Consider the following 27590-nt stretch of genomic DNA (forward strand, 5'->3'; position numbering starts at 1 on the left):
CACGCTGAACCTCTGTGCTCTGGTCCCTGCACGGAACTGCCCTCCCCCATAATGGGGTCTGTGTTCCTGTCCCTCAGTGTCTGTCCCTCTGGGAGAGGAGCCTGACTAGAAACAGCAGAAGCGAGGAGAAAAGGCTAAGAGGGTGGAGTGACTTACCCAACCCTTCTTTTAAGGGGTAAACATACTATCAATTTGCGGGGGAAATGACCAGCATATATTTTTAAAAGCTGGTTACAGAAACAAAGTACCTGTGGTCTGATTAAAACCAGTGGATGCACCTGGGGAAAAAAGACTGGAAGGAAATGCTGCTTGGAAAGGGTTCACGGTCATTATGCTCAAGCGGAGGGAGAGCCTATGGCTACATTTTTAATTTCCGCCATTTCCTTTTTGTTTTTTCCCCTACATTTTATCAATTTCGTGATAAAGTTATATCTAAAACAACTCATTTTTTAAAAGAAGGACAAAGCCATCACTGGGCATTAAATGGCACCGTTAAGAGTCTTCTGTGTCATCTTAAAAGCAGCAAGAAATAATTTACTAGACTACCTCAACTCCTAAGTCTGCCAATTTTGCAATCTGCATTTTTCAATTACATTAAAAGCATTTTCCCAGATTGCTTTATTCTTCCCTTAATGACAAGGGATGAGACTGGATGCGGCCGGTTCACTTCCCAGGGTGCTGTTTCCCACCCCCACCCCTCGTCAGCATCTGGCCAGCACACGGCCCTGCCCTGGGTACACGGCACTGTCCAATGAAATGAAGTTTTCAGAATGGAAAACACATCTTGGGTTCTGCCACACTTTCCTTGTTCTTCCTTCAACCCAAGGATTTTTCTGGAAGGCGCAAGCTTGCAAGGGCCTTCTGGCAGCACATGAGAAGTGGGAATGTCTCATTTGTTGGCCTCGAGAATGTCGCAGCTTTCATATGAGGGAGAAGAGTGTCAACAAAATTTCACTTCCCACAAAGAGAAGGTTCCAGCTCAGGATGTCGCAGCTCTTCCCAGAGGCTTGGCAGCTGCTGTCGTACAGCCTGAAGCCCTCTCGCCCAGCCAAGCCCAGGACAATTCAGATGACCCTGCAAAACTTTCCCCGAAGGAAAACACGGAAAGGGCGGGAAGGGAGAGGGGCAAACACGGTGCCCAGAGAGGAAAGTCCCCCCACACGAGGTCCCAGCTGCACACAGCCACCCAACCTCGCTGTGTGCCCTCAGGCAAGTGTCTTTCCCTCTCTGGGCCTCCATCACATGAAGATGGAACCGCATTATCTCTGTGCAGGCAGGCAGGCACCACCCACTCTGTCCTCGCCTTCACCTAATTACCCTTGATGCACTGTTAGTCATCCCCAAACACCCAACGCCCACCACAACCCAGCCCTCCTCCCCAGCTGGGCGTCTCAGCCAACAGCTTTGCCTCGTGCTTGGAATAAATTGCCGATCATGTGCATCACGCCCCACGACTCCTCACTCTACACATCAAATCATTTCTCCATCTCATTCTGCAAAATCCATCAAAAATAATTCTTTCCAAACTGAAATAAAGCCTCACTTGAATCCATCAATTCCTTTTCTTTGAATCGGAGATATATTACCTGCTACAAAGCACATCTAAGATACCCTAATACAATCAGAATATGCTAACAATGATAAATCGACGGGGTCCTGTAACACATGAAAATGCAGAGCCAAACCGCCACGGAAATCAACCCTTCTCCTCGTGCCCCTGAGCAGACCATGAGGCTTTTGAAGCTGTTTTGGGACAGAGCTGAGGCACCATTGGGTGAGGGGACATGCTTTCCCATCCGTTATTCTCAGAGGCAGAAGAGCAGAGTGGGGATTTGAGCTTTTGCTCAGGCTGTGTAGTCTGACCGGCAGCTTCCCATCTTGCCTATACCATTCACCAGCTGTGTGACGGCAGGCAAATCCCTTAACCTCTCTGTGCCTCAACTTCCTTATCTGTGTGGTGGAAATGAGGACAGCCCGTGCCTTAGGCCTGTTGCGAAGACAAGATAGAGTACCTAGAACTATGGCAAGTAGGTGGTAAGCCCTTGGGGACAGTTAGCTCTCTCCACCCTCTCATCTGGCCCCCCAGTCAGAGGTCACAGAGCTGGCAAGCGGCGCAGTGAAACCCCAGTTTGGGTCTTCAGCCTCCAGACCAAAGTCTTTTTCCTCAGATGCACATGGGAAGGGGGCCCGGACCCGGCTGACCCAGATGCCACCCTGGCCAGAGGAAGGTGGGCACACCTTCCCTGCCCCCGGCCTCACTGTCCTGGGTTCCGCCAGGTGTGAAACCGCCCCTCCCAGCCCTGCGGAACTGGCCAGGGCCTGTGAGATTCACTTTCTTCTATCACATTTAAATGTAATCAGTTTGGAGAGGTGGACCCAGCCCTCCAATGGGTACCTTCTAATTGCGCAGTTTATGAAGAGGGAGCAGTAAATGATTTGGTACAAACAATCCAAAAAACTTAAAAGAATTTAAAAGTATCTATCTCGGGAACACTGATATTGAAACTTTGGAAAACTGTGTATCTATAGGCAGACTATGAAAAGATTCACAAAAACAAGTTACATTTAGTGGAGGACTCTAGCTTGTCTTTTCTCTAATTGTTTTTTAACTAATCAACACAGGATGAGGAGCATCTGAAACATGATTCAAACATGCTTCATCAGCCCCTCCCGAGTACAGGGACCAGGCTGGGTCTTCCCATTTCTTCTCCATGGCAACAACCCCACGAGGTAGCCATTATCCCTATTTTACCAATGAGAAAATTAGGGGATCAGAGAGGTTAAGTGATTTTCCGAAAGTCACACAGCAACCAAGCAGAAGCTATGGACCGGGAACCCAGGAGTCTCATATAACCATGGCACAGAAGGTCTGTCAATCTACCCAGGTTCCACACACCACACAAAGGCTTTAGCTAACGCCCATCTTAACTGCACCCAATGCAGCAAAAAAGGCAACATTTACATACAGCCATGTTCACTGCAGTACTATTTTTTTAAAAAAAAGCAGGACATGATAGGAAACAACAGGAAAATAGCAAAGTTTTGGATTTGAGACAGTCATAAAAATATGTTTGGGGAAGGTTTTTTAATAAGGTAGAAAAATGCCCTTACACGCAGTACAAAAATGGGGAGGGGTGTTGAATCGAAAGTGTGGGCCCAATTCTGTAAACGCACAGGTGCGTCCTGTCCAGGCCACGGGAGGTCCCAGTGTTAAAGAGGTGCTGACTGGGGGTCTGTTTTCTCCTTCATGCTTCATGGTTTCTGCACCTTCAAAGTGTCTCACAATAAGCATCTATCAATATTACATTCACAATCAAAAAGGAAGATTTTAAAAGTATTTTAAGGTAGTTTGTAATTGAAAGAATTCCTAGTGCAAATCATGTTGTAAAACAAATAAACGACACCTAATTCATACATTTAAAATCCTCTGCGTTTCAGAACTCCAGGTTTTCACACACAGACAGTAGGTCCCTGGAAGCAAGAAACATGCCAGATGCCTTTGGGAATCCCTCCGACGCCTGGCGGGGCTCCGCACACAGGCGGACAGTAAGGGGTGGCTGTGTTTGGTTCAAGGCCATGGCTGTGCTTTTTCCTTCAAAAAGGGCCTCAAGGTCTGGGTGCTACCTTTACGTGCAGTGGGTAGTCAAACGTGCGGAGCCAAACGAGGACACAGGGAGATGAGAAGGGTACATAAAAGGGTGTTCGTGCTGGGATCAGAGCTATGAAAAACAGATGCATGCGACCGACGGGGGCAGGAAGGGATCGTCGGGAAGGAAAACAGAGCATCGGTGCGGAATTATGAGTCATTGTTTTATTTTGCTTAATTTCTCTAGCTGTAAATTTTTCAAAACTAATATAAGCATATTTTACAGCTCAGAGAACATTTAGAACATATTAAAATAAGTATCTTTCCACTATAATGTGCCCAATTAAAATTTATGAATTCCAAAGCTGCATTTTAAGGAGAGGAAGGAACTGGCACTCCACGTTCTTTAGATTAATCAGGTGGCTTGTGTTGTTTTCCTCCTGATCAGGAAAAAAAGTCCTATTTCAGTAAACGTTACCTTGAATCAAGGATTCTTCCACATTCTAGAAGCTTGAGTGAGCTGCTTAGACTAAGTCTTCCTGTGCCCCCTAGTGGCAAATGGGATTCATGCACTTAGAAGACAATCCTTTCCCTAAGATTAGAAATAAAGTTTAAAAATTTTAATCTTTATTGATCACTTAACATGTACAAAACCTTGTGCCAGGTGTTACAGGGACTATAAAAATGGGCCTGGCACAGGTCCCAGGCTGAAGTAGCTTAAAGTCTACAAGGCGTAGAAGATACGGTTCCATGGCTACGCAGGTAGAATGAGATGCCAGTGCAGAGGGAAAAAATTCCCGGGGAAGGCAGAATAGGAGCACACAGAAAGTACCTACTATGTGCCAGGCACCATGCTAGGTAATTCATATCCAATATCATTTATTTTTCACGAAAACCCAGCACGGCATGTGTAATTTCTCCACTCTACATACACTGATTGAGGTTCAAGTAACTTGCCCGAGATCACACAGCCAATCATGGCAGAGGGAGGATTCAAACTAAAGTTCTGTGACCCCATCCCTCAAGCTCTTCCCTCCTTCCTGATCCAACGGAGGGGACAAGAAGGCACTCTGGCAGACTTCGACCAAAAGACAAGGGGAAAGGCACCCTAGGGGACAGAGCGCGGAGTTGGGGATACCCTCTCGCACCCACCTCTTCTAGCTCATTGCCCACCGACCCAGCATCTGCTCGTCAGCAGGACTGGGCTGCAGCCGGCCAGGCCTCCTGTCTGTGCCCACCACCCTGCCCCAGTCCAGACTGTCCGCATAACGCCTCCCATGTATCCCTCTGTCTCGGATCAGGTCACGAGACCACCCCCACCAGATCTAACACGCCGCCCTCCCTCTGACACCAGAGTGGGAAAAGAACACCATCCTGCCCGTGGCTGCCAGCTGCCCACTAGACTGCACGTTTGCCCCAAATCAATGTGCCAAATACCTCTGCCACTGAAAACTCAACTACCTTACAGTAGGGAGAACCCCGGCTGAACTGTTTGCATCCGAGGCTTACAACCCTGATTTTCAAGACACACAGTAAGAAGAGGGTCAGCACATGATGACCCAAGTAGCCACTGCGGTGGTCGTGCTCTACCCCAGAGCCACCTCCAATGCGACCCCTGTGGCCTGCCGTGAGGGACCAACAGTGCAGTGGACAGGGCTCCCCGGTGGAGGAGACACACCACCTCCTCGAGACGCCGGGCACAATGACCGTGTTGGCCCTGGCCTGCCCAGGGCAGCCCCACAGCAGACAGCACTGGACCCTGAGCAGAGGGACAGTCCCTCGCCTCAGCAGCCTTCCCAGGCTGGGCCACGTGCGCCCTCTTCTGGTCATGAGGGGTCACTGCTGGTTGGCTGCTCCCTGGTCCCCTCAGGCGCCCGGGTGCACGGGACCCAGCACACTGATCTACGCTACAGATTCCCTCTAACGACTGAGACAACAACACCCCAAATCAATGGTTTCACCCAAATGCTCAATTTGCAAACTATCATGGGGATGTCTCCGCTCAGGAAACCGAAACCTCCAGGGAGAAAGTGACCCGAGCAAGGCCCACAGAGCCTCTCCCTGACACCAGGTGCAGAACCGTCCCCACGGGGTTCTGGGCCTGCCCTCGCCATCAGAAGACACAACCCCATGGGCAGTGGGAGCCCTGCAGCCCGCCACCTATCTCCGCCTCCCTGCGACCCAGCCTGTCCTTCGAGGCCACCCCACAAGCCGGCCTCCTCCTCAAGTCTGTGCTGTCAAAGTGCCAGACTGTCGCTCCCTCCAGGGTCCCAGAAAGGGGCTGCCGGGCCCCTCAGTAACAAAGGGTTTGGCCCACCTGTAACAAAACTCCACCACGTGCCTGGCATTAGACACACAGCCCCTGGGTATTTGTCCCACGTGAGAAGCCCCAGCCACAGGGCCCATAAGCTTATTCTATCAGGAAAGAAACAGGTCACGAAACTGACAGCGATGGAGCCGGACCCCGAGCGAGACCACTCAGATCACCCACACAGGTGCCCCGGAAACCCTCCCGACGGCTCCTGGCCATGGGTCAGGCCCCACACGGCCCTCATGGCGCAGCCTCAGGAGGGAGAGGTGAGGAGCCGCAGGGCTGTTCCATGCACAGCGAGCACTCCCGGAGCCCCGAGCAGACGTCAGAGCCCCCAGCCTCACAGGAAGAGCGTGTAGAGCCCTCGGCTCCACACGGAAGACAGAACACAACACCGGGCACCCAAAACTCTATTAGCCTTTCCAGAAAAGCACAGACAAGTCATGTCAGGACTCAAGTTGGCCACTTAACGATACTCATCGATTTAGCTCATTTCAGACGTCACTGCAAGTGGGCTTCCTTTCTTCGTTTCAGAAAACGCCTCCCTAGGGAAAAAGCTCAAACCAGAACTTGCAAATACAATGTCCTGGGCAGGTTGGTTCCAGAACTCTGAGGAAAACAGAGGGAGGAAGTGACATTCATTGAACACCTATGGGGTACCTAGCTCTGGGCCAGGGGTTCGTTAAGCGTTTTTCTCACATGATCACATGACACAGGTGTGATTATGCCCTTTACAGATGAGACCCCAGACTCACAGCGGGGCCCGCGGGCCAGCTGACCAGCTACCCGCAGCGAAGCTGGATCCCAAGCCACGGCTCTCCTACTCCAAAGCCACTTTCTTTCTCTCCAGGAAGCTTCTGTTGAGCTCTCATGTATTTGGTACCTATTACATTCCAGTGCTCTGCTAGGGGCCAAGGAGAGTGGGGGGGACAGAGAGGACAGCCCAGAGGGGCGGCACCAGGTGACAGGCAGGTGCCACACACCTGTCACCCTAGGCCTTGCTTCCTGCCAGTCTGCATGACTTCACAGAAGTTCAAACAAATAACGGTGGAAAAACGCATTTCTGTGCAAACCGGAAGCCCCCCCAGGACAGCCGCAGGCTACTTTCCCAGCCTCGGGCCCCTCAGCCCACTGAGGCCCCTCAAGGCCTCCGGTGCTTAGAGCCAAGAACACTCTTCCATACCCCCACCCTCTTCACCAAGTGCACCTTCCATCCTTCCGGAAGCTTCACCACGCCCTCCCACTGGCTTCCCGTAGAACTGGTGTCCCCCTGGGGGTCCCGTCCTCATAGGCCTGAGCCTAGGGCTGTGGGACCCTCTTCACTTATTGTGGCTCCTACCACACTGCACGCCCTGAAGTCAGGGTCCAGGTCTATCTACCTTTGCACCCCTGCATCCAGTCAGCACCTGGCACAGAGCTGGCATCGCTCAACACCCCACGGGGGTCACAGAGGACGTCCCGAGTTCCCGGGCTCGGCCCTGGGCCTGCTTTCTTCTCCGATTGTTCTCGCTCTGAGACCACATCCTCCCTGGACTTCAGCAGGTCTGGACAGCCTGGGCACCCCAGGGACAAGGACTAGCGTCCTCTGATGGGGCCACACGGACCACAGATCCAGGGTGGCCACAAAACCCTCTCCTGAATGCAACAAAGACAGTTACAGAAATTCCCAAAAAGTCATGCTCAGCCTGTACCCATCCCCTACGTCACTGTCTTGAAAAATAAAACATCCCAGCAGTTTATTCCTAAGAGGACCTGAAAAGAGCAGATCCACTCACATCTTACCTTGACGGTTTTATCCATAGACGCCGAGAGAAGCATGTGGCTCTTCGAAATGACTGGACACCACTGAATGCTGTTGACGGGGCCCCTGTGGCCTCTTAGGTGGAAGAGAACCTTCCTGGAAATCTGGGTTTCTTTATACTGAGTGTCCAAATATGGCTGAATAAACTCGGACACTCTGGGGGCCACACAGAGAGGGGCTGGGGCCGGGGCCCGCCCTGCAGAGGGACCCTGCGTCCCCACGTCTTTACTCTTGCCTGTTTCTGTGCTTAAAGCTTGCAGCTGTCTTAGTCTTTTGGGGGTATAGGGTACCACACAGTCCTCGCGCCTTTTCCTCTCAAGACAGGTGCCATTGTGACCTGGGCTTTCAGATTTGGTTTGGACACAGAAAGATGGCTCAGGAGAGTTGTACGTTCCGCGGGAGAGTTTCACCTGCTTCAAGCGGGCAGCTGCCAGGGGCACGTGACCAGCTGGAGCGTGGTTGGTCCACAGGGAAGGACGAGGACACTCACTTGTGGGGAAGGTGACTTCAGGCTCCGTCCTGGGCCATTGCAGCCTCTGGCTGGGGCAAGATCCTGGGTCACTCCTCCAGAGCCGAACCAGTGGGAGACGCTGGCCGGCTGGCCCTTCCCAGGGGCCGTGCGTGGTGGGCAGCGCTCTGCCTTCAGACACGTCCAGGTCTCCTGATGAGAAAGCCCGCCCACAAGGTCCGACCACGTCAGCAGTGCCTTCCCTCGGGCCGGCAGCACTAGAACTTGCCAGGGGCCCGGTCTCAGCCTCTGAGTCGGAGTCGTCATAAGCCACCAAGGAAGCCATTGCAAACACAGCTTCCCGATGTCCTTCGAGGACAAACTACCTGAGACCAAACAAAGGCATGTGTCAGATAATGGGCATGGAGGAGTATTTACCAGTGCAGAGAGTTAACAGAAAACATGCTGCCTGGCAAAGCTGAGACAGGAAACGCATAGGAATAAACACATAAAACACGAGGCCTTTTCTATACACCAGGCATAATTAGTCAGAAGACATTTTTTTTAAATGAAGACTATGGAATATCTGGAAATAAATTTAACAAAAATACTAATACAGTGGTACCTCAGTGTTCGAACGTGATCCGTTCCGGAAGCCCGTTCGAGTTCTGAAACGTTCGAAATCAGCCGACAGCTCGGCCTCAGGATCTTGCACTCAGCAGAAACCGCATGACATGTTCGACTTCCGAGGTGTGTTCAAAAACCGAAGCATTTTCTTCCAGGTTTACGGCGTTCTTAAACCGAAATGTTCGTCAACGGATACGTTCGAAAACCGAGGTACTACTGTAATAAGCAAGATCTATATGAAAAAACTACAGATTTATTGAAAGACACAAAAGAGAACCTGAAAAAGTGTACACACAATTCCTGAACAGAAAGACTCGGAACTTTAACGATGCCTTTTGGAAGGTCGATTTGGGGAGGAGTATCTATTACAAACATAAACACATAAAGTTTTTACTGCAACAACCTCACGTTAGAACTGTATCCTACACAAACACTAGCACGTTTTCAAAGATAGATGTACAAGGAGAGCCTGCGGCACTGTTTACTAGGCATACACTCATCAGCAGGGATGAGGTTAGGTCTGAAAATACATAAACGGAAAGACATCCAGAATCCACCAATTGGGAAAAGCGTGCCACCCTCACCTTCGCCCTCCCTCCTGCTCCGGTCTTTAACTTCTATTTCCTCTGCCTAGAATTCTCTTCCCCCAAATATCCCATCTTGACTATAAGCCAGACCCCTGGAAAGACAGACCCACAAAGGAGGCCGGGTTGCCTGAGGCATCAGTCACCATCAATCCTGAGGGTGTGATCCAACTCTGCCCGTCTCACTGCTACCACAGACTCGTATAGCAGTGAATCGTATATCCTTTTCCAAACAATTCTTCCTGAAGTTCTGAACCATCATACGTGATAAATTGTAGCCAACTAGTTTCTAGAAAGAAGTATTCAGTCTGAAGTTCAGTCCTGTGCTAACAGAAAGAACCATCAAGAGGAAAGCAAGGATGGTGGCCACATCCGGGCAGCAGAGGGCGTGGTGGAGCAGTACTGAAAGCTTCCGCAAGGACCAACTTCTGACAGTCCAGTGTGCCCTCTGGAAAACACCACGCTGAGCTCCTCCTCCCACATGTGGGGTCAGGCCAGCGCCAGAAGATTCCCTCTGCGTCATCTGTTAAGCCATTCCAGACAGCCTGTCTTCCCCTAGACAGTGGGTTTCACGTTGCATGGAACACACCCCCCACCCCTTCCACACCTTTCCCCCAAAGGGCACCATTCACCTGAAGAGCTCCATTGCCAAACAAGCTAGGTCATCCGCCTCCTCCAAAAATCCCACCCCACCTGCAGCCTACACCCAAAGCCATCGTCTACATAAAACATCTACCATGAGCCAGCCCATCTCAAATGGAACCAACATAAAGGAATATAAACTAATGGAACTGAGCGCCGTGAATGATTTGGCATTTCTGTTCTCTGCATACTCAGCCTGGTCCTGAGCCCACCCTGGGCAGACATCTCACCTGTCTCCACTCCTGTGCCCAGCAGCCCATTCCTTCCTGTCAAAGGTTCCCACCTCCAGGGCATCGTGAGGACGGATTCCCACCCACCCAGTGGTCCAGAGTGGTCCACTCACACGAGAGGCTGATGGCCGGGATTAAAGAGGTGGTGTGCGGCAAAACAATCAGAGTAGTGGCATTCCTAACAAGGAAAGGCAGCAAAGACCGGATGAACAACGGAGGGTGGACGACAGGGCTCCCGATAACACCTGCTTCATGCACATTTCGTTCATTCAGCTGACAAACGTTGATGGAGGCTCGGCAAGCCCACACTAGGCACTAGGAATGCCACAGCGACAGTAAACCACATGCCAGTGGGGACAGACCATCACCAAGTGAAACAGGGCATGCCAGTTGGTGAGAAACAGTAAAACAGAGGAGAGTAGGGGCGGCCGTGGGCTTGGGGTTGCACTTTCATCTCAGGAGGCCGACTCGGGCCTAAGACGAAGGTGACATCTGAGAAATGCTCTGGGAGGTGAGGGAGCAGAGGTGGTGAGAAGCACTGGAGCCAGAACCAACAAATCCAATCAAACGGCTGAGGCAGGAGCAAGGATGACTCGAGGAAAACAGGCAAAATGAGAGAACACGGGCAGTCATTGGGACCAACATAAACTTGAGAGGAAAACAGTGTTTTCTGCCTTTTATATTTCTGAGGCAAAAGGGGGGAAAGTTTTTTCATGGAAAGAGGGGGGTGGTTAAACGAAGAGGAAGTGGTACAGCTGGAAGAAACGTCGTCATGGGAGAAATGAGGATTCGGAAGGGGGTGTGGCAATGACAGTCACTAGAGCGTCAGCTCCTCCAGGGCAGGACTTGCGATGTTTTGTTCACTGTTTGATCCCCGCAGCTGGTGGGAGGGGGCAGAGACAGTAAAAGAAACAGGATATTCTCATTCAACAAACATTTCCTCATTACCCGCTCTGTGCCAAGCTTTATGTTGGGTCTGGTGTGGACAGAGGTGAAACACAAAACACGGGTCCAGAGGCCACAGACTAACCAAGGCAACAAACAAGATACGACCAGAGATGGGGTTTGAAGGATGAACAGGAGGAGTTAGCGCAACTGTCACGAGCGAGAGGTAAGGCTGGTTCGGAGCTCTACGCGTTCGGAAGGAACCGAAGATGAAGGACAGGCGAGCGGCGGTGAAAGTCCCGCGCAAAACACACCGAGCGCTCGGGCCGCTGCCGGGTGCCTGCCCCCTCCCGCCCCTGGCCCGCCGCTCACCACACGCACCGGAAGCGCTCGGTCCTCCCAGAGCCCGTCCGACCTGCACTCCGCCAACTAGTCGCGTTCCGCCGGCGCCCGAACAGCCAACCAATCAGCGGTGGCCTCCGTCCCGACCCCGTGTGAACAGCCAACGAGAACGCAGCCTGGCCGGAAGTTGTTCCGGCCGGACGGCGTTTCCACGGACGCCCTGGAACCACCCCCGCCCCCGCCCCCAGCGCAGTGTCTGAGCCGGCTGCGCTGACAGGTCCGCATGGGCGGGTAAGTGAGGGGATGAGGGAAGGGAGGGAGGGAGGGAGACTGGGGCGGCGCGCTCCCGGAGCCGCCCTCACGCCGGGGTCGGAGTCGCCCTCACGCCGGGGTCGGGAGTATCTCCCTCAGATCCTGGCTCGCTGCTTACCGGGTTCTGGCACCACGAGGAGCGCGGAGGCTGCCACCGCGCCCCTCGACCCCGGCTGTCGCCCACTCCCGCCGGCACCGACCCTTCATCCTCAAGTGCCTGCATGTGCTAGGGGCTTTGCCTATAGTTTCGCACTTAGTTCTCCCACTGTAAAGTTAGGAGGCTCCTTTATGGCCACATCACAGATCAGGAAACCGAGGGTGAAGCCGGGAGGTCATTTGACTTGCCCGAGGTCTTCAAACAAGAAAATGCCCAAGCTGGATTGAAATCCAGACCTGTCTGACCCCGGAACGCCTGGTCTTTCCACTGCATTGCGCCGCCTCGGTGCACAATGGCCGCAGGGAACGGACAGCCCGCCCCCCACGACTATACATTAACAGTAGTTGCTCATCCTGATGCTGAGGGTGTGGAACGGGAAGAGGGCGGGAGGTTATGTGGAGGCCAGCCTGGGTATGGGGCGGCTGATGCAATGACCAGCAATGGTTCGGTTCTCAGGAAGGTTTCTTTGCTCTCCACCCGCGCCCCCCGCCCAGCCCACCCCTGACTGGACAGACTCATTAAGGAAGTTAGAAAAGAGGCTCAACTGCTTGTGCGAATCTGGGTGATTTCTAAGAAACCCCTCCTGCAAATAGCTGAAGGGTGAGGTAAACCGAGAGAAAAAGAGAAGAGCCTTTCATTAAAAGGAAACTGAAAGAAGGAAAGGGAGGAGTACAAAAAGACAAGATCCCTGCTGCCCAGGCTTTCTCGGACCCGGACTGGCTGCCTGGCCACCACCTCTGCAGTGTCTGCCACAGCCTGGGTATGTATTGCCATCTTTTGTTAGGTTTGAGCTTATTAGTATTTGCACCAGCCCTTTACCAAAGTGTTGGAAACCTTGGCTTAGGGAACGAGGGCTTGTCCCTCAAGATCGGGGTGCTGTGCGTTTTCTTTCACCCTCGTGACCTAGGGAATAGAGATACTGGGTGAGCAGATGCCTGACTGGATTCACAGCTTGTCTTGCAGCACCTTCACGTTGGCTGTCATATGTTTCACTAACGAGGCCTCCTTAAATAGCCAACATCCAAACATTAGCGTTCTCATTATGATACTCAGAACTACCTTATTATGCCTGGCTTCATATAAATTAATGTCTCCTTTGCTTTTTAAGATAATGTTCATTTTATTACCTTTCATCTCCATGTTTACAAAACAAAAAGTGAACATAATCCGTTCCAAGGTTTGAAGTATTAAAGAACTTGCTCTAAAGAAGTCATCTTCTTGTGTCTGGGAACTTGACAGCCCAAGGCGATTGTCACCCACACTCTGGGGCCAGGATGTGCAGGATGGTGTCCCACTTCCTGGTGATATTCCAGGCATTCAGAAACGCCTGGGTCACCTGTTCAGCTGTTCTCAGCGGCTTCAGAATTGGTTATCTTAATGCCACCTTTCCTCCAAATCGCAGAATTGTTGTGTTTTGATCTTATCTGTGAGATTTAGTATGGCCAAAGTCATTGTCATGCTTTTCTGGAACAGTTCCATCATTCTTCTTTTCACCCCCAAACTGGATCCAATTTCTTCAAGTTCCTGTTATGTTCCTACAGAACAATAGAACCTTTCAAAGTGAGCACAAGATTCAAGTTCTTGGGAAAAAAAGGAATTGAGAGTTCATTTTTAAGAGACTTTTAGTTTTCTCTTTTTTTAAAAAAAGTTTTATTTATTTTAAGTGTGTTTTTCCATGACCTATCAGCTCTAAGTCAAGTAGTAGTTTCAGTCTAGTTGCGGAGGGCACAGCTCACAGTGGCCCATGTGGGGATCGGACCGGCAACCTTGTTGTTAAGAGCACCGCGCTCTAACCAACTGAGCTAACTGGCCACACCCCCTTAGTTTTCTCTGTAAGGTATGTTGTGATGTGCCGGGGAGTAGGGCATTTGGCTCTTTACACGCCCAGGACTTTCTGTAGAGGGATAATAGATGACTTCACAGATTATAGCTTCATTTCGCTCTTGTAGATTATAATATTTGTTAAATAGATAAAGCAGAGACGTCATCAAAATGGCGGCGTGAGGTGAGCCTCTGTAAAGCTCCCCTAGAATTTACAACTAATTGAACAACAGTAAGTCCACAAAGGACTCCCTGCACAGCACACAGGCAAGACGAAGAGGCCTGCTACTGAATTCACCTACAGGTGGGCAAATCGCACGAGCGGGGGAGGAGGGAAGGGAGAAGTACAGAGATGGAGCCGCGTGGGCACAGGACACAGACGTAGCTCACTGCTCGGAGCTTGCTGCATCCTGGAACTACCGCAGCTGCGGGAGAGGGAAGAACTCGGACTGCTAGGGCTCTGCTTATAGTCCACAGGGCTGAGGGGGCAGCATATAACACGGCTGAACCCAACGCTCACGGCAGAGACCTCAGAGAAAAGACTGAGGGAAGAAGGCTGAAAACGGTGGTTTAAGCCCTGTGGGGACAGAGCCCCAGAAAGCAGTTTCCAGGCTCTCGGCCTCACATAGAAAGGTGCTGGCTCAGGTAGTAAATGGCCATCAACTGTGATTGGATGGCCATCAGCTATGGCTAGTTGGCCGTCAGCTGTAATCAGTGAGCCATTGGCCACTAATATAACTGCTGTGGCTACGCCAGCAAAAAAAAATGGGGGCTAGCGGGGGCCGGCCCGGTGGCTCAGGCGGTTAGAGCTCCGTGCTTCTAACTCCAAAGGCTGCCGGTTCGATTCCCACATGGGCCAGTGGGCTCTCAACCACAAGGTTGCCAGTTCAATTCCTCGAGTCCCGCAAGGGATGGTGGGCTCTGCCCCCTTCAACTAATATTGAATACGGCACCTTGAGCTGAGCTGCCTTCCGGATGGCTCAGTTGTTGGTTGGAGCGCAGGCTCTCAACCACAAGATTGCCAGTTCAATTCCTCGACTCCCGCAAGGGATGGTGGGCAGCGTCCCCTGCAACTAAGATTGAACACGGCACCTTGAGCTGAGCTGCCTTCCGGATGGCTCAGTTGTTGGTTGGAGCGCAGGCTTTCAACCACAAGATTGCCAGTTCAATTCCTCGACTCCCGCAAGGGATGGTGGGCAGCGCCCCCTGCAACTAAAATTGAACACGGCACCTTGAACTGAGCTGCCGCTGAGCTCCCAGATGGCTCAGTTGGTTGGAGCATGTCCTCTCAACCACAAGGTTGCCGGTTCGACTCCCGCAAGGGACGGTGGGCTGTGCCCCCTGCAACTAGAAAACGGCAACTGGACCTGGAGCTGAGCTGTGACCTCCACAACTAAGACTAAAAGGACAACAACTTGCGCTGAACAGAACCCTCCACAACTAAGATTGAAAGGACAACAACTTGACTTGGAAAAAAGTCCTGAAGTACACCCTGTTCCCCAATAAAGTCCTGTTCCCCTTCCCCAATAAAATCTTAAAAAAAAATAAAAAAAAATAAAAAATGGGGGCTAGCAAGAAGATGGCGGCTGGGCTGGCAAGCGTGGATTGCAGTTAGGATGGCGTTTTGCGGACAGTGTGGATCTAGCCTTCAGTGAGACTGTAGTGCCGCCAGCGAGAATATACTAGTATGACTCCCCTACCTATGGCTCCGCGGGTGTTCCTTTTGGGCCTCACCATGTCCTGCGTTCTCTTGTGGGGAGCGGGAGCAGAGACCCCGCTGGACACCCCGCACGACAAATGGCATAGTCGGCAGGATATGGTGCCGGCCAAGGCTCTCCAAAAGGCGGTGGAGCAGTTTGTGTGTATGAACACCCAGTCTGAGGAAGACCAGGAGGAGCAGCTACCGGAGAGCTGGACCCCCGTGGAGGGGTGGGAGGACGTGGACGGTTCTCCCACCAGCACAGGAAAAGCCATGAAGCTGCTAGAGAGATGGAGCCCTGTGGAGAGGTGGAAAGATGTGGACGGTTCCCCAACCAGCACAGGCCGGAGAAAGCAAAGGTCGTTGCAGCCCTGTGTCCGGGAAGATTGGTGGTACCCTAAGAAGTCCAGGAAGTCTGTCCATGCCCAGAAGTACTGGTGGTGCCCTGAGAAACCCTGGCTGTATCCGGGAAAACTAGTGGTACCCTAAGAAGCCCAGGAAGTCTGGCTGTGCCCAGAAGCACTGGTGGTGCCCTGAGAAACTCTGGCTGTGCCTGGGGAGACTGGTGGTACCCTAAGAAGCCCAGGAAGTCTGGCCATGCCCAGGAGTACTGGTGGTGGCCCGAGAAACCATGGCTGTACCCGGGGAAACTAGTGGTACCCTAAGAAGCCCAGGAAGTCTGGCTGTGCCCAGAAGCACTGGTGGTGCCCTGAGAAACCCTGGTTGTGTCCAGGAAGACTAGTGGTACCCTAAGAAGCCCAGGAAGTCTGACTGTGCCCAGAAGTATTGGTGGTGCCCTGAGAAACCCTGGCTGTGCCCAGAGAGCCTGGCTGTGTCCAGGATATTGCATTCACCTCCAGGCTCCTCGCACAGGGCCCCTCGCGGAAGATGCTTGTCGCGTAGATTGTGAGGCGAGAGCCTGTAGGGGTGGAGTGTGGGGACAGAGCCCCAGAAAGCAGTTTCCAGGCTCTCGGCCTCACATAGAAAGGTGCTGGCTCAGGTAGTAAATGGCCATCAACTGTGATTGGATGGCTATCAGCTGTGGCGACTTGGCCGTCAGCTGTAACCAGTGAGCCATTGGCCACTAATATAACTACTGTGGCTACGCTAGCAAAAAAATGGGGCCTAGCAAGAAGATGGTGGCTTGGCTGGCAAGCGCGGATTGCAGTTAGGATGGCGATTTGCGGACAGTGTGGATCCAGCCTCCAGTGAGACTATAGTGCCACCAGCGAGAACATACTAGTATGACTCCCCTACCTATGGCTCCACGGGTGTTCCTTTTGGGCCTCACCATGTCCTGCGTTCTCTTGTGGGGAGCGGGAGCAGAGACCCCGCCAGACGCCCCGCACGACAAGCCCTCACTGTCGAGCAGAGAATAGAAGCCTTAGGCACTGAGACTAGCCGCCCCCTCCCCACCCTCCCAGAGCGCGCCCCGCCCCCAGCTGCCTGGTGCTAGAAACGGAACAGTAGCAGTGTCAGATCAAAAGAATAGAATATTTGCTGTTCTGAGAACTGTGGACCGCAGACACAGATTCGCAGCCCAACTAGTTCCAGCAAAGGGGAGGGAGCTGTGGAAGCAGGACCGGCTGTGGTGGTGGTCGCTGCCATTGCTCTGGGCCACCTCTCACAACTCACCCCTCCACTGGCCCCACCTATCTGGGTGGATCCCTGCAGGAGTAAACAGAACTACTAAAACATACAGGCTCTGAATCTGGTGCAGGAAGAGCTTTGGAACTTCAAAAACTCTCTGCATACCCACTGGGACACTGCGCCCTGTGACCTAGGCAAACGATTAACAGAGGAGAAGCCCATCTCCCAGGGAATCCCCCCATTGTGTGAGAAGCTGGAATAGTGCAGAGAAAACATAGCACTACTGTGTGAGAGAGGGGAAAAAAGGCTGTCGGAGAAAAAATAAAACATCCTACCAACAAGTACTGGAAAACAAAAGAAAGACCTCTTCCTATCAGCCTGTTGCAGAAGCCACTCCTGTAGATGTCTAGGAAGAGAAATAGTAAATCCATAATTGCCATGAATAACCAAGGCAACAAGACAGCTCAGAAAGAAAGTGAAAAGTCTCCAGAAAAGAAACTTAAAGATACGGAAACATGTGACTTAAATGACAGAGAATTCAAGATTGCAGTTCAGAAAAAACTCAACGAGATGCAAGAAAACACAGATAGGCAGTTAAATGAACTCAGAAACACAATCAAAGAACAGCATGAGCATTTTACGAAAAAGATTGAAATTTTGAAAAAGAACCAAATAGAATTTCTGGAGATTAAGAACTCAATAGAAGAAATTAAGAATGAAATAACCAGCTTAGGTAGTAGAGTTGACCAGATGGAGGAAAGAATCAGTGACATCGAAGATAGAAACCTGGAAATTACACAGATGGAAGAAGAAAGAGACTTGAGACTTAAAAGAAATGAAAGAACTCTACAAGAACTTTCTGATTCCATCAGAAAGAGCCATATAAGAATAATGGGCATACAAGAAGGAGAAGAAAGAGAGAAGAGAACAGAGAATATAGTCAAACAAATTGTCGATGAGAACTTCCCAAACTTGTGGACAGAACTGGACCCTCGAATCCAAGAAGCAAATAGAACACCTAATTACCTCAATCCCAACAGGCCTTCTCCAAGGCACATTGTATTGAAGCTGTCTAAAATCAACGACAAAGAAAGAATCCTCAAGGCAGCCAGGGAAAAGAAGATGGTAACTTACAAAGGAAAGCCCATTAGATTATCATCAGATTTTTCAGCAGAAACTCTACAAGCCAGGAGGGAGTGGAACCAAATATTCAAACTATTGAAAGAGAGAAATTATGAGCCAAGAATAATATATCCAGCAAAGATATCCTTTAGATATGAAGGAGGAATAAAGACCTTTCCAGACATACAGAAGCTGAGGGAATTTTCTAATACACGACCTGCACTACAAGAAATACTAAAGGAGGCTATTCGACCACCATCAACAGGGACAATTTGTGGCAACCAAAACATAAAAAGGGGAAGAGTAAAGGCCTGAACCGGAATATGGGAATGGAGAAAGTAAGCGTGCTGAAGAAAATGGAATACTCTAAATATCAAACTTTCTTTTACATAAACTTAAGGGTAACCACTCAAAAAAAATCCAGAACTGAAATATATACTGTAATAAAAGAAGAAACAGAGGGAAACATCATAGAATACCACCACACAGAAATAATAGACAACAACAAAAGGCAAAGAAACAATGGAGACACAGCCTTACCAGAAAACTAAAGATAGAATGACAGGAAATCCTCACATATCAATAATCACCCTAAATGTAAATGGACTGAACTCACCAATAAAAAGGCACAGAGTAGCAGATTGGATCAAAAACTAAACCCAACCATATGCTGTCTCCAAGAGACACATCTCAGCTACAAGGACAAGCATAGACTCAAAGTGAAAGGGTGGAAATTGACACTCCAAGCAAATGGTACCCAGAGAAAATCAGGTGTAGCCATAATGATATCAGATGAAACAGACTTCAGGTGAAAAAGATAACAAGAGACAAAGATGGACATTTCATAATGGTAAAGGGACTATACAACAAGAAGACATAACAGTCATCAATATTTATGCCCCCAATCAGGGAGCACCAAATATACCAAGCAACTACTAACAGAACTAAAGGGAGAAATTGACCAAAACACAATTATACTAGGGGACTTAAATACATCATTGACAGCTATGGATAGATCATCCAAACAGAAAATAAATAACGAAATAGCAGCCCTAAATGACACATTAGATGAAATGGACATAATTGACATTTATAGAGCACTTCATCCTAAAACATCAGACTATACATTCTTTTCTAGTGTACATGGAACATTCTCAAGGATAGACCATATATTGGGACATAAAATCAGCCTCAGCAAATTTAAGAAGATTGAAATCATACCAAGCATATTCTCTGATCACAAGGCTTTGAAATTGGATATCAACTGCAAAAAGAAAGCAGGAAAAAACACAAATACATGGAGATTAAACAACATACTTTTAAAGAACGACTGGGTCAAAGAAGAAATTAGAGGAGAGATCAAAAGATACATAGAAACAAATGACAATGAAAATACATCCTACCAAAATTTTTGGGATGCAGCGAAAGCAGTTTTAAGAGGGAAATTTATATCATTACAGGCCTATCTCAAGAAACAAGAAAAATCCCAAATAAATAACCTCATGTTACACCTTAAAGAACTAGAAAAAGAAGAACAAGTGAAACCCAAGGTCAGCAGAAGAAAGGAAATAACAAAAATCAGAGCAGAACTCAATGAAATAGAGAACAAAAAGACAATAAAAAAAATTAATGTGACAAAGAGCTGGTTCTTTTAAAAGATTAACAAAATTGACAAACCCTTGGCTAGACTCACTAAGATAAAAAGAGAGAAGACACTAATTAACAAAATCAGAAATGAAAAAGGGGAAGTTATCACGGACACCATAGAAACACAAAGGATCATCCAAGAACACTATGAAGGACTATATGCCATCAAATTCAATAACCTAGAACAAATGGACAAGTGCTTAGAAACATATAGCCTTCCAAGGCTGAACCATGAAGAACTGGAAAATCTAAACAGACCGATCACCAGTAACTAAATCGAATCAGTCATCCAAAACCTTCCCAAAAGCAAAAGTCCGGGACCAGATGGCTTCACTAGTGAATTCTACCAAACCTTTAAAGAGGATCTAATACCAATCCTGCTCAAACTCTTCCAAAAAATTGAAGAACAGACAGTACTCCCTAACTCATTTTATGAGGAAAATATTATCCTGATACCAAAATCTGGTAAGGACAGCACAAAAAAGAGAACTACAGACCAATATCTCTGATGAATACAGATGCAAAAATCCTAAGTAGAATTCTAGCAAATCGAATAAACAATGCATTAAAAAGATTATTCATCACGACCAAGTGGGGTTAATCCCCGGGGCACAAGGATGGTTCAACATACGAAAATCCATCAATGTGATACATCACATAAACAAAATAAAGGACAAAAATCATATGATTATATCAATTGATGCAGAAAAAGCATTTGACAAGATACAACATCCATTTATGATTAAAACACTTAATAAAATAGGTATAGAAGGAAAATACCTTAACATAATAAAGGCCATATATGACAAGCCCTCAGCTAATCTCATAATTAATGGTGAAAAACTGAAGCCCTTTGCTCTACGTTCAGGAACATGACAGGGCTGTCCCCTATCACCTCTGCTTTTCAACATAGTGTTGGAAGTCCTTGCCAGAGCAATCGGGAAAGAGAAAGAAATAAAAGGCATTCAAATTGGGAATGAAGAAGTTAAACTATCACTCTTTGAAGATGACATAATGCTATATATAGAAACTCTAAAGACCACCAAAAAGCTATTAGAAATAATCAATGAATACAGTAAAGTTGTTGGCTACAAAATCAACGTACAAAAGTCCATTGCTTTCCTATATACTAACAATGAAATCTCAGAAAAAGAAATACAAAAAACAATTCCTTTTGCAATTGCAGCAAAAAGAATAAAATACCTAGGAATAAACTTAACCAAGGATGTGAAAGACCTATATGCTGAAAACTATAAGACATTTTTGAAAGAAATTGAAGAAGACACAAAGAAATGGAAAGACATTCCATGCTCATGGATTGGAAGAATCAACATGGTTAAAATGGCCATATTACCCAAAGCAATATACATATTTAAAGCAATCCCCATCAAAATCCCAATGGCAGTTTTTAAAGAAATAGAACAAAAAAATCATCAGATTTGTTTGGAACCACAAAAGACCCTGAGTAGCCAAAGCAATCTTAAGAAAAAAGAACAATGATGGAGGTATCACACTTACTGACTTTAGCTTGTACTACAGGGCTACAATAATCAAAACAGCATGGTATTGGCAGAAAAACAGACACGTAGACCAATGGAATAGAATTGAGAACCCAGAAATAAAACCACATAAATATGGACAGATAATTTTTGACAAAGAAGCTAAAAACATACAATGGAGGAAAGACAGCCTCTTCAATAAATGGTGCTGGGAGAATTGGATAGCCACGTGCAAAAGAATGAAACTGGACTGCTATTTGTCACCATGTACCAAAATTAATTCAAAATGGATCAAAGACTTAAGCATAAGACCTGACACAATAAACTGCATAGAAGAAAACATAGGTACTAAACTTATGGACCTTGGGTTCAAAGAGCATTTTATGAATTTGACTCCAAAGGCAATGGAAGTAAAAGCTAAAATAAACGAATGGGACTATATGAAACTTAAAAGCTTCTGCACAGCAAAAGAAACCATTGACAAAATAAAGAGGCAACCAACTGAATGGGAGAAGATTTTTGCAAACAGTGCCTCCGATAAGGGGCTAATATCCAAAATATACAAGGAACTCATGCAACTCAACAACAAAAATCAAACAACCCAATTGAAAAATGGGCAGAGGACCTGAAGAGACATTTCTCCAAAGAGGACATACAAATGGCAAATAGACATATGAAAAAATGCTCAACATCACTAATCATCAGAGAAATGCAAATAAAAACCACAATGAGATATCACCTCACCCCAGTCAGAATGGCTATCATCAACAAGACAAATAGTAACAAGTGTTGGAGAGGCTGCGGAGAAAAAGGAACCCTCATACACTGTTGGTGGGAATGCAGACTGGTGCAGCCGTTATGGAAGGCAGTGTGGAGGTTCCTCAAAAAATTACGAATAGAATTGCCATATGACCCAGCAATCCCTCTCCTGGGTATCTACCCAAAAAATCTGAAAACATTTAGAGATAAAGACATGTGTGCTCCAATGTTCATTGCAGCTTTGTTTACGGTGGCCAAGACATGGAAACAACCAAAATGTCCTTCGATAGATGAATGGATAAAGAAGTTGTGGTATATATACACAATGGAATACTATTCGGTGGTAAGAAAAGATGATATAGGAACATTTGTGACAACATCGATGGATCTTGAGAGTATAATGCTGAGCGAGATAAGTCAGACAGAAAAAGCAGAGAACCATATGATTTTACTGATATGTGGTATATAAACTAAAAACAACAAAAGAACAAGACAAACAAATGAGAAAAACTCGTAGACACAGACAATAGTATAGTGGTTACCAGAGGGTAAGAGAGAGGGAGGTGGTAGAAGAGGGTAAACGGGATCAAATATATGGTGATGGAAGGGGAACCGACTCTGGGTGGTGAACACACAGTGGGATTTATAGATGATGTAAGACAGAATTGTACACCTGAAATCTATGTAATTTTACTAACAATTGTCACCCCAATAAATTTTTTTTAAAAGTAGATAAAGCAACTTTCCTTAAAAAAGTTTCAAGGCCCTATTTGCAGTTAATGTGGTTAACACTTCAGACAGTGATCCTTAGCCTTTCGGCATCTCAGACCCCTTTGAAAATGTAACGAAACCTGGATACTCTTCTCAGAGCCATGTACATACCAATGTGCATGCAAACTAGTGACATAATTCTAGAGGTTCTGGACTCTGGGTTAAACACCTCTGAAGTTAAACTTAATTCTACAAATTAGTTAACAAATAAAGGAGGATGTTGACTAGATGGGAGAAACGAGGGTAAATGGATGGATACATGAAATGATAATTCTATTCTCTTTGTCTCTGATCATTCTTGGTGTACTCACTCAAGAAGGTGCATCACACACACATACACACACACACACACACACACACACACACACACACACACACACACAGAAGATTTATAGTGTGGGTGATTCCCACACAGTAAGTGTCTGCCTGTGATCACAAGACCAGAGAGACCTCGTCTGTTCCCTCAGTCACATTTAGTACCCATGTGCCTCTTCTTAAGTGGGATTCTGATATTTAAAGGTACATGCTTTTTCCTACAACGTAGACCCTAAATACAGGCCCAGTTTGTGTGGTTGATCAACCACCGTTATCTGCTCCCTTTCAAGGGGCGATCGGCCATCCAGGGATCACCCTGTTTTTCTACCTGGCACTTTTCCTAGGAATTTTTAAGGGTAGTTTTAATCTGTACTTGATTTTGTTCTTCCTCATCGACTTCAGGACCTTCCCGATAACGTTGGTGAGATGCTGTGGGAACTTCACTCTTGTTTGCACCAATTAGCCCGTGGGAAATTGGCTTTGTTTCACTGAAAGTCACAGAACCTCTCTATGATGCTAAATGACACCCAGCTTTGAAACTTGGGAGAATTCGGGATCGTGTGTAAAGTATCTGGACGTGATACTTGATCATTTGTGACTAGAAGTAATTTTCATCACTTTAAATGTTATTTTATACAACATTTATCAAATAAATGAGTGTTTCTCCTCTGCAGGGCTAGTCAGAACGTTCTTCCACATTCTTTCTCTTCTTATCAGCTTCCCTAAACTGAGCTTTGTTAATTAAACTTCCCTTTCTGGGAATTGAGTGGATTCTCGGCAGGGATGGGAAAGAAACTGGCTCCTGTCCTCTTCTGGTTTCACTATTACAGTCTCTTTGGCTTACATAAATAAGGGTTTATTTGAAATTTATATACTTTTTAAGCAACTATTTAATAATAGATAATACAGTTTATGAAATGTTACTATGTTGTCGTTTTTCTCATTTTTTTTCAGAACAGCCCTTGAGATAGGTTCCTGATGGTGTCACTTCATAGATAAGGAAGCTGACACTCAGAAAGGGGAAGTGACTGACCCAAGAGGGGAACGATTGTGGCCACACTTCGCCCCAAAGCAGTATCGGGTGGTCTGCCCTGTACTCCCCCTTTTAAATTAATAGTAAATAATGACAAATGGAAGGTGAAGGTAGCTGCACCTCCAAAGCTTTGTGGCTAAATAGGGAAGCATGTCCAAAGCACAGGCTATATATAGTTCTTATCTCGTTTGGAACCCAGCTGGGTAAGGCCCTGCCCTCTGGCCCGGACCTCGCTATGTCTGAGAACAAAGCAGCTGGCTAGTGAAGGAAGACATTTGTTCAGCGGCATGTTGGCTATAGCAGCAAAGGTCTGAGACTTCGTCCCCAATACAGTTAAAGAGTAAATAGCAATTTGCCATATGTGTTTGGCTGTGGTGAACTTAGGTAATGAAAGCACTAACATGAGCTCTCCTGTGTCCTGGGCGCTGGGTAAGGCACCAGCACGCAGGAGCCAGATGCGCCCCTGGTCTTGCTCAGCACGCGGCCTCCTCTGCGGTCCTTCCGTCTATAAATCAGCAATTCCTGCAGTCCCCATCTTTGGCATGGGTTCTTCCTCTGCTTCTCCTTTTCATGGCCCCAAATTTCTGCTTGTAGTTTTATTGATGTTGTTTTAGCCACGTTCTGTATTATAACTCACCTCCCACCTTTTGGGATCGAAGAACTAGATACAGGAAAGGAAAAACAGCTGCGATGGTTTGCTAATTCTCTCCCTCTCTCTCCCTTTTTCCCTCTCTCCCCCTCTCTCCTTTGCTCCCTCTCTCCCTCTGCCTCTTTCCCTCTCTCCTCCTGTCTCCTTCTCCCTCTCTCGCCCTCTCTCCCTGTCTCTCTCTCTCCCTCTCCCTCTCTCTCTATTCTCCCCCACAGTTCGTCTGGACCACTGAGCAACTCTTCCCACACCTCGCTGTAAACCTAGGTCCTGGAAGATGGCGGACGTGTCCAATTGCGAGCAGGGATGTGCTTCCCCGCTGGAGCTGTTCAACAGAATAGCTGCTCAAGAGGAGTACGTGAGAGCCCTCAAAGTCAGGCAGGCATTGCAGGTGTGTGATTTTACTGGGTTCTCCGCACATACATCCAGCCAAGTCTGTCGGGTACTGCTACCCCGGAGCAGACTATTCCCTCAATAAGTGACATATTTTGCTATACTCTTACATTTGTTCCCTCCTCTCTCAATGTTACTGATGCATGTTGTCTAAAGAAAGCCCCAGAAATACAGCAGTCATCTACCCCACCCCCATTTCCTGCTCCCAGAAGCAGCTACTTTCAATTATTTTAGCTGATTCTTTTCATATGTACCCCCATATCTCTAAAAATCACGCTCATTATATTGCTGCTTGTTGACTTTCAAGTTCAAGGCTCTCACTGTGGAAGATGAGGAATTAGTGCTTCCATAAGCCGTCCCCAGCCCTGCAGTCTCCTGATACCTGTCACCATCCCCTTCAGTCACTATAAGCACTGGCACTAACATGTAACGCCACTGACAGCTGACCCGTCGAGTAGAGTATGAGCGCTTTTCCTTTCCTGCCCAACTTTTGTTTTTTCTGCAGTTGCTATTTGTCTTCATTTCTTTTTGCTTGGCTTTTTTATGTACTAATGATACTGGATCTCCAAGCCTTCCCCCAGTTGGGTGAATCTCCTGTGGAGATTCACTCACATCAACCAGGCTATAATTCATCTTGAAGTGGTCTCTCCCGGGACCTCCCACCTTCTTCACTCTGGACGCTGACTCGCCTCCCACACTGCCCGTCTTAGGAGCTGCTCTCACTGCCCAGCAGGACTCCCCTCACCGCTCTCTGTGCATCCATTTTCCTGCTCCTGTATCTCACTCCCCCTTGTTTACTCTTTGGGCCAAGCAAACCCTCCAGTGGTTCCTGAAACAAATTACTGCTAAGGAAATAATTTTGGGAGATTCTGTATGGTCTGAAAGTATCTTTGTTTTACCTAATATTTGACAACGAGGCTGGGTATGGAATTCTAAAGTGGGAGTAATTTTCCCTAAGCATTCTGAAGCCGTTATTCCCAGGATTGCTATGGAGAAGCCAGATGCCATTCCTTTGTTTTTTCCTGTCTGGAAGATTCCAGGTTCTTCTCTGTATTCCAATGTTTTGAAAGTTCTTGGGATGGGTCCTCAGTGCACCTTTCAAATTAGGAATGCAAGCCCTTTAATTGTCAGAAATTATGTTATTTCTTTTATCTCTTCCGCTTCCTCAGTTTCTTTACGGATTTTTAAATTCAGAGACTGGTCCTCTGATCTTGTTTTCTGACTTTATATTGCTTATTTATTTTTCTTCTTGTCCTTGCAGATATAGTTCCTCGACTTCTAACCCTCCTATGGTTTTTCACTTATGCTGTCATTTTAATTTTCAAGAGCTCGTTTGAGCCGAGTGCTCCTTTCCTCGTAAGGCCCTGTGCTTACTTTATGGGAACGGCGTCCTTTTTCCTCTGAGATCTTGATCCTCTTCCTGATGTTCTCCACCCCCTTATGAGCTCGAATGCTTCCAAGTGAACTTCTCTTCCTCTGCCTTTCACAGTAAAACAAGCCTCAAGTATTTGGTGGCACTTGGCTGCCTGCTCATGTTTTAGAGGGAGTTCGAAAAGCTGGCTGGAAGCTCCGCACACATGGGAGGAACTTAGCACTGCAGGTTTCCCTTCCCTGCAAGCGACCAGACTGCTCCCATTTGTGGTGCAATCTGCAGTGTCCCGGTCTTTAGATCTCTTCTTTGAGGTCGTTGGGGCCGCAGAGGGGGCTCCTCCAGTCTGCTGTCCAGAGGGTGCAGGGCTGGCGCCAGCATCACGCAGCTGAGTGCAATGCTGTGTGTGGCTGTGTCGTCCTGCACTGAAGCTCCCTGTTCTCAGTGCTGCCCCTGCGTGCAGAGTGCCCACCTGGACACTGTAACTCTTCCTGTTTAGACACGACACCTCTGGGGGTGGGGCAGGAAGCCTGGGGTAGAGCTGAAAACTGCTTCATAAACAGACATGCAAGCAGAGCTCCTGTTTCTATAACCCACTTTCACCCTCACTTCCCCCTTTGGGGCCACTAACGCCCAAACTTCTTGGTGAGTTCACAGCAGTGTAGGTCCAGTATTTCCATGACATCTGAGCATTTGTTCCTCTCGCGTCCTCAGTCGTGAGTGGAACATACCTACCTACCTACCCTGGGCAAACATCCCATCTTGTATGAGGTGAATCCATGGGGTGTTGGTTACAGAGCTCTGACTCATTTAAATGACAAATAATAGATAGTTTCGGAGTTTGAAACAAATCTGTCTATAAAATCACCCTGCCAGAACAGACAACTTGGCCCAGGTGCCGTGCCTGCTGCAGCGGCTCTGAATGCAGGTTGGTCTTGCTGTGTTTCTCCACTGGGAAACCCAGTTTATGGCACGTTATGTGAAAACACTAAATAGAAATG

At 47.9% G+C, this 27590-nt stretch overlaps 2 protein-coding genes across 5 annotated transcripts in view; one reads left to right on the top strand and one right to left on the bottom strand.

Moving 5' to 3' along the window:
- LOC141570501 (WD repeat-containing protein 25-like) overlaps window positions 1-11493 on the bottom strand; it is a 38616-nt gene extending 27123 nt beyond the window's left edge. Inside the window, exons 1-3 of one of the 2 annotated variants that reach the window (XM_074326935.1) lie at window positions 8772-11493; window positions 7680-8532; window positions 3143-4026 (exon numbers count right to left, since the gene is read on the bottom strand). In XM_074326935.1, the coding sequence (XP_074183036.1) occupies window positions 3937-4026; window positions 7680-8492 (903 nt within the window). In that variant the 5' untranslated portion in view covers window positions 8493-8532; window positions 8772-11493 and the 3' untranslated portion in view covers window positions 3143-3936. Of the gene's footprint in view, window positions 1-3142; window positions 4027-7679; window positions 8533-8771 lie in introns of those variants that run through there. The other variant, XM_074326936.1, reaches the window with a different exon arrangement.
- A 111-nt stretch (window positions 11494-11604) lies between these two features.
- The window catches only part of LOC141570500 (tryptophan--tRNA ligase, cytoplasmic), a 32174-nt gene continuing 16188 nt past the window's right edge, over window positions 11605-27590 (top strand). Inside the window, exons 1-3 of one of the 3 annotated variants that reach the window (XM_074326930.1) lie at window positions 11605-11747; window positions 12420-12685; window positions 25046-25218. In XM_074326930.1, the coding sequence (XP_074183031.1) occupies window positions 25105-25218 (114 nt within the window). In that variant the 5' untranslated portion in view covers window positions 11605-11747; window positions 12420-12685; window positions 25046-25104. Of the gene's footprint in view, window positions 11748-11779; window positions 12686-25045; window positions 25219-27590 lie in introns of those variants that run through there. The other 2 variants (XM_074326932.1, XM_074326931.1) reach the window with 2 other exon arrangements.

This window comes from Rhinolophus sinicus, linkage group LG03 (assembly GCF_036562045.2).
Source record: "Rhinolophus sinicus isolate RSC01 linkage group LG03, ASM3656204v1, whole genome shotgun sequence".
Taxonomy (NCBI): domain Eukaryota; kingdom Metazoa; phylum Chordata; class Mammalia; order Chiroptera; family Rhinolophidae; genus Rhinolophus; species Rhinolophus sinicus.